General features: G+C 40.7%; 2 protein-coding genes across 2 annotated transcripts; one reads left to right on the top strand and one right to left on the bottom strand.

Annotated features, from left to right (window-relative positions):
* Positions 1-1212: 1212 nt before the first annotated feature.
* Positions 1213-3185, bottom strand: LOC118943922. Its single transcript, XM_036960846.1, has 7 exons — positions 2866-3185; positions 2611-2748; positions 2314-2478; positions 2012-2134; positions 1803-1882; positions 1514-1598; positions 1213-1292 (listed from the first exon to the last, which is right to left on the bottom strand). The coding sequence occupies exons 1-7, from the start codon at positions 3104-3106 to the stop codon at positions 1213-1215; spliced, it is 912 nt and encodes a 303-aa protein (XP_036816741.1). The 5' UTR covers positions 3107-3185.
* Positions 3186-3670: 485 nt separating this feature from the next.
* Positions 3671-7977, top strand: LOC110502376 (elongation of very long chain fatty acids protein 6). The gene is made up of 4 exons (XM_021580346.2): positions 3671-3936; positions 4522-4653; positions 5821-5972; positions 6163-7977. Exons 1-4 carry the CDS (start codon positions 3839-3841, stop codon positions 6588-6590), a joined length of 810 nt encoding a protein of 269 aa, XP_021436021.1. The 5' UTR covers positions 3671-3838; the 3' UTR covers positions 6591-7977.
* Positions 7978-10597: the final 2620 nt, after the last annotated feature.

Below are 10597 nucleotides of genomic sequence, written 5' to 3'. Positions count from 1 at the left end.
CTAAGGTTTGGACTAATGATTACACCAGAAGATGGCAGCATTTCTCACTTCCATCCCCACTTGTGTCTGTAATCATGTTGTCAGTGCATTCCTACAGTATACAAGACATTCTCGATCTCTGAGAAAACAACCTGAGGTTGACGAGTTCAATTCTTTCCAGGAACTAGGCTCTTCTGGAAGAATGTTAATTAGGATCAAACAGAACCAGGTTAACTGCATTGTTTAACTGGGTAGGTTCTGTTGCTCTGCAGTCTGTGTCAACATAGGAAAGTCACAGACACTGTAATAAACCACAGCTCATTCAAAAGCTATGCCAAAAGGTGATGATCAGCTTGATGGGCTCAAAAGTTCAATAAATATTTATTTTTAATAAAACATACCCAAGCTTGCCTATCTTGCTTATTTGTAACTAGTTCTTATCAGACAAGTTGACTTCTATTATCAACTTATCATTAATTATATAGCAGAGTAGTGGGTGTATAGCACAGGTTGGTTGCACCTTGTGTTGCACCATGTGTTTGATGCCATTCCAGCCATTATAATGAGACATCCTCCCCTCGGGCAGCCTCCTGTGATGTATAGTATGGTAAAATAGGGAGCTGTTGGATAAATATTGTTTAATTAGAGCATCAGAGGACACAAGTCATAGCTCTCTTTGGGAAAAAGGTGAGGCCTAACACCTAGGAAACCTAAAATGAGCAACAGTATAATATTGCTATATTGATGTTTGCAGATTAACAGTATTAAAAACAAACATAATAATGGAAATAATGTACAGCATTTACAACAATAGTATTTGTAACTAACAACATTGTTAATTTAATGTTACCATTCTCTTTTTACATTTTCATAAGTAATCAAGAAATAAATTAATATAGCAGTAATCATATATACCAAAAACTACTTTTCACATAGGCCTATATTTTGAATGCAAGATATGTTTATTACTAACGTAAGTATTGGGCTAAGTGATGAGACAGAAAGTGGCGGTCTTCAAAGGTGGCAGTCTCAACATTATATTATTTGGAGAGTTCATTTCTGTTGCTTCCATTAAATATCACTCGGTATTAAGACGTGGTCCTCAATTGACGCAAACATCAGTCAGCTGAGACTCTGGAGAAAAAAAATGCGGACAAAATAAATGTCATATCTCCACGTGACCCGATATGATAAATAATCTAGGCATAGAGCAGAATCTTCACCATGAACAACCTATGCAGATACAACTTCCTCTATATCGGAGTCAAATAGGTTCAGCGCCAGATTGGCAGGCATAGAGTTCTCTTGAATATCTGAGGGAGAAATGAAGCCCATCTAATAACTCATGTTGTACATATGAGTGCTGCATATCTGTACAAGTTTACATTTGTACAAGCTTTACATTAATTACAATGTTTGGTGTGATTATGGTCAGTACCTCACTGTTTTATGCACTGAAAAACATACACCTAAAGATAATTACATCTAATCTCTCAGTAACAAAATGGTGTGTGATCTATCTACAGTAACTCACTAGGCAGAGGCTCCCACTCTCTAAGGCTGACAGCACTCTTTTCATTTGCACAGTCTGCAAATTGTATGTTTGACTCAGACTCTTCCTACAGAAGCAACGAAACAATAATGCTTGAAATACACTTATACAACACACAGACTCAGTCATTAACAGTTTAAACACATACATAGACAGTTTGAAAAAATGTACAGCTTGTTTTGACTACTGCTATTGCATCTCACAAAATAATAACAAATAAAATATATATATATATATATATATATATATCTTCAAAATAAATTGATGTAACCTTGGGATAATTTGCCTTCAAACCGTCAGCTATGGATGATGTATTTTCCAAATTAAACAATGAAGCGATGCTCTGCCGATCTAAAAGGAAAGAGGGCATTGTTACAACAGTATGTGAGACCCTGCAGTCAGTGTAGACTTAACTTAGCCAGGGATCACACGTTCAAGCAAGTTAACGGCACACAGAGTAAGGCATCATAGAGAGTGTACATTTGGATAAAGTTGACTGTGGTTCAACAGGGGGTGGTTCTTTTCTCTTCAGCCTGGCATCAGCTAGAGCGTCAGATCTTCTTCTGGCCTCCATGGAAACTCGGACAGAGTCGTAGATAAACACTGGTGAAAAAAGCCCAGGCACAGACCAAACGTGATAACATTGTTGCTGCAACATACCCCAGCTGCTGCTCATTTTAATATACAAAGCAGATCTACATTAAAGCTATATCAATATCAACTGATGAACAGTACATTTCCATGCAGTAAAAAGACAGCAGACTGTTATGTAGCTACTGTACCTATCACGATGAAGCCATAGAAAAAGAGGCCCAAAATCATGTTAACTTTCACAAGTGGCTCGAAGTAAGTGGGGTCTGTCAATATGTTGACTCTGGGTTTGATTTCATTGGTGCTCTTCTTTGTTTTTGGAGCTTTTCCCCACAGTTTGAAGACGTGATCATTGCCTGCATCAGAACAAAATGTACAATCCATTTCAAAATCCATTTCACAATGGATTTTACAATTCAGCAATTGTGAAATTCACACAGGTTTGTGCATTCACACAAAGAGTGGGAACAGAATAAAGAGCAAATCACCTTGTGATGCTGTTTGCTTCTTGTAAGTCTGTAGAACAGACATTAGAGACTTCACAAGCCCCTGGGGGTCTTTCGCATTTGTGTAGGGTTCGGGATATCCTTGAGTCACCTGGTCCAAATTACCTGGAGAAGTACCATCTGTGGGAAATCAGAGGAAAATGTCAAATGTTGCCACAACCCAAGCTTAGACATTTGCCTCTCTGACTTCATTCTGTTAACGCTAGGCCTAGACTAACTTCTGGATTCCTGTCTCACCTTTCACCAGCAAACTCTCAAATTGTCCAAGCAATGTGTTTACAAAATGGGTCAGTTTTGGGGTTGTGACATCGGGGTTGTTCTGAACAGGGTTGATCAAAGTCATGTGCTCCAGCGATGATGAGGAAGCAAAAACAGTTGCAGGAGTTGGCTTTGCAAAAACTGGCTTTATGAGACAGAAAATAACCAAACATAAAATCTTGATATTGCACAGCCCTTCCTTGTGGGCACGCTGTGACATTTTGATGACAAATATAGCCTAATTCTCAAAGACAATGAGTAAACATTACAACTCAAACTACTAGCTGACTCGCTGTGTGTTATACAATTAAGTGTGTGGGAAACTGAACATTCTGGAGCTATTTTATGTACCCAGCTTGCCCATTGGCATGGTAACCAACTGTCCTCACTATTTATGACATCAATCAAATTGTGTGCTCAAGGATTCTTTTCAAATTCGGGGGAGTTGCCAGGTTATGATTTTGCAATGTGTGGGTCAAAGCCTTAAGACACTTTCAGATCAATCTGACCAAATCTGGCAACCTGTTATCTGCAGCACAATTGTCTGTCTGCCACATGCGTCGGCATTTTCGCAGCTACAAAGTAATAATGGGTAACCTGCAAAGTTAGCATACCTAAATAATAAATTATAGGCCTACTGTTAGTTCTGTGAGTTTTCCTTTTGTTAAGCATTTTATAACGACCTTGGTCGAAACCAACATTCCCAAAGTATCCTCCCACAGTGGGAGGAGAGAGGGCAGGGCAGAAGCCCATCATAGTCCACGCCCGTATATAGTAAAGGTTGTATTTGTGCGTAAATGAAATCAGGTGTGAGTAGAGTAGTGGTGGAGAGGATGCGTGTGCGCGTTTATGATTAATGTAACATTAGTCTAGGTAGCCTCCTATCTACTGGGTTTTTAAATCACAGAGAATAAATTATACATAGCTTAGTTTAGAGAGAGCAAGACCGAAAATGAATGAGACTGAATATCATCAAGTCCCACTTTCTCAATATGGTTTCGAGCAGCAATTTGACGAGCGAGGCGCTATCGAATGGATGCAAGAAAACTGGTATGTTTATAACATTTGTTTGGTTTCAAAATAATGATGAAATCACTTTGTTCGTGTGGTCGAACAGGACAGCTGAGTCAGGGTCAGGTGTCGCCCTTGATCACTTCGAATTGAAGAGCGTCAGGTGTTACGTCACAATTATGACAGCCTAAGGTTGAAGCCAACTATATTATACACATTTCTTTACTCAAATAACAGCCACGTTGTTCTGTTCTGTTGCTTTTGAAATTAGAATATCCACCTCTAGTAGTGGTTTACTCTGGATGTCTAGTAAAAAAAAGTCAGCTAAACAGCATGGGGAAAGATTTTGTACAAATGTAACATTTCATTTGACATTTCATTTCAAGCCAGCTACTATCAACGGAAGTGGCTAGGGCTGATTGCTTTAGTCAATAAATTTCACATATCACCATAGTAAACTGGGTGTGCCATGTTAAATACCTTCAGCATGAGTAATAGTGAATGTAAAAACATCACTTCATTAAAGTCCTAGGGTGTGTTCAATCACTGAAATGCATTGCAGCTGAGTAACCTTGCCATGGGCACAATCGAAGGAAACTTACTGACATGTTTCTCTCTCACCAGGAGCAAGGCCTTTGTGTTCTGTGGCCTGTATGCAGCGCTGGTCTTTGGAGGCCAACATTTCATGAAGGAGAGGCCTAAACTTAATCTGCGCAGACCACTGGTGCTGTGGTCACTCAGCCTGGCCATCTTCAGGTGAGTTTTTTTTGTTCTTTACATCTGCCAACAAGTCACTTTCATTATGCATCCATCTGTTAACAATCCTGATGGTAGAAAGATGGCTGTCATAATCATTTAAGTGTTTAAAATTCTTACTCCTGTTTTAAGATCACACTTTGTGCTGAAATGAAGAATTGTTTTGTGCAGAAAGCACCCTCATGCAGCATCTTTTCACGTGGTGGAACTAAGCATACTGTACATGTGCACTGCTTTGTAAGGGCAGTTTCCTAGATGCCAGTGACCTTACTACATGTCTTCCTAGTGTAGGGCTCTCAACCCTTTTCCTGGAGTGCTTCTATCCTGTAGGTTTTTCACTCCAACCCTAATTTAGTGCACCTGATTCTAATAATTAGCTGGTTGATAAAAGGAATCGGGTTAGTTAAAACCTACAGGAGGGTAGCGCTTCAGGAACGGGGTTGTGGAACCCTGCCCTAGTGACATGCTGTCAGGAAGCCCTATACTACATATGTGGTTTAAGGAGTTAGTGATGTAACTTTAGTGAACTCAGAGTTCAACTCGGAACACCGGATTGACAAATGGCTCAACTCTTTAGCCAGGTATATTTGGCAACAAATCCTTCAGAACTTAACCTGCCAGTGAGCAGGTAACTCGGGGGCTTACTCCATTTATCCTGAATGAAGTGTCTGCGCTATGAGTTGCGGACCAAAGACATTAGGTTCCCTCATTGTAAATGTTGCATCATCCCCTTCATTTGAGGAATGGTTGCTATTTATTTTTATTTGAACATTACTAATGACAAAATGCATCAACTTCACACAGCGACAGTTGTGGATGACTTAATATTATAACTTTAATTGATAGGTGTGTGGGGGGGGGGGGGTGTAAAAGGTGCTTGTGCATTGATAAGCACACCAATGACTGCATTAAAGCTAAATAATACAAATAAAGATGGAATTACAACAAGCCTATTTCAAACCATAGCCTGCTGATTTTGCAAGAACTTGTTTCATTGTGATTTTAGCACAAATGAACATGTGGCACCGACTCAGCCATGGCTTGATGTTTCAGCATTCTCAACGAATAGATTGACTAGACATGCACACGATGTTACAAGCCTGCTAGTGTAACTTTTAGTTTTGCTCTTGCCCTCTAGTGCAATGCTTAACTTTATTTTAATTGCAGTATCATTGGAGCAATTCGAACAGGATGGTACATGCTGTATGTCCTCTCAACCAGCGGTTTCAGACAGTCTATATGTGACCAGAGCTTCTACAATGGACCAGTGAGCAAGTTCTGGGCCTATGCCTTTGTCCTGAGCAAAGCCCCTGAACTGGGTAAGAACCGGGGATGGAACTGCCAGTCGTTTGTCTGAACTTGGCAATTTGTCCACTCCTACCATGAGTGTCTAATTTATGGCAAACCATATAACTTAGTCGAAGATGTGCAGTAAATGTTTAAGTGTGTCTGCATGTCTGGGACCATAACTTTGTTGGTCCTGATGTATCCTCTCAATGACCTCCACAGGCGACACGGCATTCATTGTGCTCCGTAAGCAGCGGCTGATCTTCCTGCACTGGTACCACCACATTACCGTGCTGCTCTACTCCTGGTACTCCTACAAGGATCAAGTGGCTGGAGGCGGCTGGTTCATGACCATGAACTACTCTGTTCACGCACTCATGTATAGCTACTACGCGGTGCGGGCAGCTGGCTACCGGGTGCCACGCCCCTTTGCCGTGGTCATCACCACCTTCCAAATCGCTCAGATGGCCATGGGGCTGACGGTCAGTTGGCTGGTCTACCACTGGATGCAGGAGGGGGACTGCCACTCCTACCTGAACAACATTATGTGGAGCTCCCTCATGTACCTCAGCTACCTGCTCCTCTTCTCCTCCTTCTTCTACCAGACCTACATGAAAGGCAAAGGTGGCAAGAGCTCCAAGATGGACTAAATTGTGGGGGGAGGGATTGCTACGTTGCCTGACGGGGCCCAGTTTTAAGCTTTTCGCGACAATGGCAAGTCTATCCATTCCCTATACACCTTATGCCATTAGTTTACCAGCAGTGAACTATTTTCCTGAACCTGTCAAGTGACCTCCACTGTCTGAAGTGTTTACAGAAATGTTTTCATGAAGATGTTGCTCTTTGTATCATAGTTCCGATCTGTGCTTTTCAAAAGGCACATGTAATGGCACCCCCTGCGAGTTTCTGTTCAGGCTGGTGCGACTGGTTTTCATACACATTTTCATGGTTCTCTTCTGAGCTTGTCAATGGACCAATAAGAGGGCTGGCAGCTGGTACGCCCATACCCAACCCCAATATTTGGCATTTCTCATTACCTTGGATCAGCCTACACCAGCATATTTCACTGTGACTGTCTCGTAGGTGTGGGCCTTTGGTTTCTCTGAACTGGTTTCCAAAACTCACCCTGTGAGATATTTGGTCACTTTAAATGGTGTAGTTGTGTTCTAACTCAAAGGAATCTTCCTGAAAGCAGCTATTTGTCGGGTGTTCACAAATGTATTTATTTATTTGATCGTATGATGGCAGCTGGAATAGTGCCGGAAAAGTCAAACTTTCCCATGGTCTCTCACTGCACAATTATTCAATTTTTGCACCAGAGATGACTGGTTTATTTTTGTGCTCTTAGGATGCAAGCAATGCCATGTTGCTTTTTTTCTGATGCATCACAGGAGTGGTTTTTGGTTTCACTGTCACTTTCTGGTGAGAATGCTGTGTCTCCTGAAAGGAATTCCTAACTAAAAAAAAAAGCCTGTTCTGCTGTGAAAATGTCAGGTATTTTTGTCCTCATTCTAAAGTTGTTTTTTAGAAAGGGAATGTTGAGCTTTGTTTTTATGTAGCTGGAAACAGACTTGGTATCTTGACATGCATATATTTGTTGTCTTGCTGATAATTCAGTTCTGTTTATTTAATGAATAATATTTATTGGTCTTTACAGGTTAAAGGGAGTATGAATGTATTTTGTTCCGGGGGGGGGGGGGGTGGCTGAGCAAGATACTTTTATTATGCTCAGCGTTAAACACCATTTCCACTAACTAAACTTGCCAGTGGAATTTGAATGCCATGTTTACATTTTGTTAAAATTTGCAGCAGAAAAAGCTAAATGTATTTTAAGATGTGCCAAATGATGCTGAACAACCCTATGTCAAGATTATCTATGTATTGCCATATTGAGCAGATGGCCATCAGCCGATGAATTCTGTGATCCTGATCCGACGTGTTTGACATTGACATGTACTACGTGTTATAAATGAAAACGGACCAACTAAAGCCTTCTAATATTTGAAATGTACTATAATAAAGCACTCTTTTGAAATCTGTTTTTAAAACCTGTGATTTGCTATAACCCGGTAAACAAGCAAGTAGGTGGCAATGTTGTACTTGTGCCCAAATGAGACGTTTGTCGCTTCTTTCATCGCTAGCTACATTCAGACTGACTGTGAAAGAACTTGACACATTTAAATCATTGTTTGTTATACAGCCAAGTAGCTACATTTGGTTAGTGATTATTATAGGAAAAATGTCACTGGGGGGGAATGAGGACTGATGTACAGTAATTCATTATTGGCTTTCATTGCTACGGAAGGAAATTTGAATTACACTGAACAAAAAACAAACAGTTTTCATGAGCTGAAATAAATGGCAGGAATGTTCTGTACATGTTTATTTCTCAATGTGCACATGTTTACATCCCTGTTAGTGAGCATTTCTCCTTCGCCAAGATAATCCATCCACTTGACAGGTGTGGCATATCAAGAAGCTGATCACTCAAGTGCACCTTGTGCTGTGGACAAAATTTGTGCCATTTTTGTCAACGCATTGCCGCAGATGTCAAGTTGAGGGAGCGTGCAATTGGCATGCTGACTGCAGGAATGACCGGAGCTGACTGTTCAATTCTCTACTATAAGCCGCCTTCAATGTTTTAGAGAATCTTGCAGTACCAGCCTCAAATGTAACCACGCCAGCCCAGGACCTCCAAGGCTTCATCTGCAAGATCATCTAAGACCAGCCACTCGGACAGCTGATGAAACTGTTTGTTTGCACAACCAAAGGATTTCTGCACAAACTATCAGAAACCATCTCAGGGAAGCTCATCTGCATGCTTGTCTTGACCTGACTGCAGTTTGACGTCGTAACCGGCAAATGCTCACCTTCGATGACCACTGCCGCACTGGAGAAGTGGGCACTTCCCGGATGAATCCCGGTTTCAGTTGTACCAGGCAGGTGGTAGACGGCGTGTGTTGTGTGGGCTAGTGGTTTGCTGATGTCAGCATTATGAACAGATTCCCCGATGGTGGGGTTATGGGCAGGCATAAGCTATGGACAATTTGCATTTTATCGATGGCAATTTGAATGCGCAGAGATACCGTGACGAGATCCTGAGGCCCATTGTCGTGTTATTCATCCACCGCCATCACCATGTTTCAACATGATAATGCACGGCCCCATGTCGCAAGGATCTGTACAAAATTCCTGGAAGCTGAAAATGTCCCAGTTCTTTAATGGCTTGCATACTCGCATGTCACCCATTGAGCATGTTTGGGATGCTCTGGATCGACGTGTATGACCGCATGTTCCAGATTCAACCAATATCCAGAAACTTTGCACAGCCTTTGAAGAGGAGTGGGACAACATTCCAGAGGCCACAATCAACAGCCTGATCAACTCTATGTGAAGGAGAGGTGTCGAGCTGCATGAGGCAAATGGCGGTCACACCAGATACTGACTGGTTTTCTGATCCACACTAACTTTTTTTTAAGGTATCTGTGACCAGCAGATGCATATCTGTATTCCCAGTTGTGAAATTCATAGATTAGGGCCTAATGAATTTATTTCAAGTGACAGACTTCCTTATATGAACTGTAACTCAGTCAAATCTTTGAAATTGTTGCATGTTTAGTATATTTTTGTTAAGTGTAGTATTTTTGACAAAGATGGAGAAAAAAAGTTGATGAGCAAGCAGGTAAGTGAGATTAATGTTCGTACAGCACTTACAGTATGTACTGCTGGTGAAGAATTATCTTTACGTTTCAACATTTATTTCAATTGTATCATAAAATGCTGAATTTTTTTAATGAAGATACACACTAGCATTAAATGACAAAAATATACAAAGTATTTTGCAAAATGTAAAGACATTTTCAGATATGCCACTGGTTTAATATCAAGTCGTGTCAGAACAACAAACCATCTGCAAGCTGTTACCAGAATAAGTCACTCATTCATGGCTGTGCCGGCACTCTTTTGTTCCAGAATGTTCTGTATGGCATGTTCCGGAGCTTTCTGGCCCATCTCCTTCCAGCTCTTCTGCAGCAGGAGGTTATTGCTCTTTCGCTGGGTGATGAGGCAGTGGGGAAACCATAGCCCTTTGAATTGACCCACTACATCATTATGGCCCATGTCCAACAGCAGGGTCACACTCTCTGTCAGGACAACAGGTGGACAGATAACCAAGATAAAAATGTTATTCTGGTTGGATCAAAAAGGACAAGAAGCTAATCTGAGAACAGGCACTGACAGTATTGTCAATAACAATACTAGGGAAAAACGGTTTTAACTGAAGATTGGTGCGATACTGATGTGTAGTCAGATCAAGGTCAAAACAATAACTTTCTGATGGGAGTAGGATTTACAGGAGAGGGAAGAGGAGAGTGAGGCTCACCTACCTGGGCAATACTTTTGTTTATATTGTGTATGTTGACTAGAGGTTGATTGATTTATGATTTTTCAACGTCGAAACCGATTTATTGGAAGACCAAAAAAAGATGATACCGATTAATTGGCCATTTAAAAAATATGTATATTTGTAATAATGACAATTACAACAATACTAAATTAACACTTATTTTAACTTAATACATAAATAAAATCAGTTTAGTCTCATAAATAATTAAACATGTTCCATTTGGTTTAAATAATGCAAAAACAGTGTTAGAGA

The sequence above is a fragment of the Oncorhynchus mykiss genome, chromosome 23 (assembly GCF_013265735.2).
Source record: "Oncorhynchus mykiss isolate Arlee chromosome 23, USDA_OmykA_1.1, whole genome shotgun sequence".
NCBI classification, from domain to species: Eukaryota; Metazoa; Chordata; class Actinopteri; order Salmoniformes; family Salmonidae; genus Oncorhynchus; species Oncorhynchus mykiss.
Note: the sequence above shows the minus strand (reverse complement) of the source record. Positions and strands in the feature narration are given on the sequence as shown.

Coding starts and splice junctions, on each gene's coding strand:
- LOC118943922 (XM_036960846.1), bottom strand. CDS start 3,106: ATGTCACAGCGTGCCCACAAGGAAGGGCTGTGCAATATCAAGATTTTA. Junction 1,599..1,802: donor TGAAGGCAAATTATCCCAAG/GTTACATCAATT, acceptor TTGCTTCTGTAG/GAAGAGTCTGAGTCAAACAT. Junction 1,293..1,513: donor AGAGTGGGAGCCTCTGCCTA/GTGAGTTACTGT, acceptor TTTCTCCCTCAG/ATATTCAAGAGAACTCTATG.
- LOC110502376 (XM_021580346.2), top strand. CDS start 3,839: ATGAATGAGACTGAATATCATCAAGTCCCACTTTCTCAATATGGTTTC. Junction 3,937..4,521: donor GAATGGATGCAAGAAAACTG/GTATGTTTATAA, acceptor CTCTCTCACCAG/GAGCAAGGCCTTTGTGTTCT. Junction 5,973..6,162: donor GAGCAAAGCCCCTGAACTGG/GTAAGAACCGGG, acceptor TGACCTCCACAG/GCGACACGGCATTCATTGTG.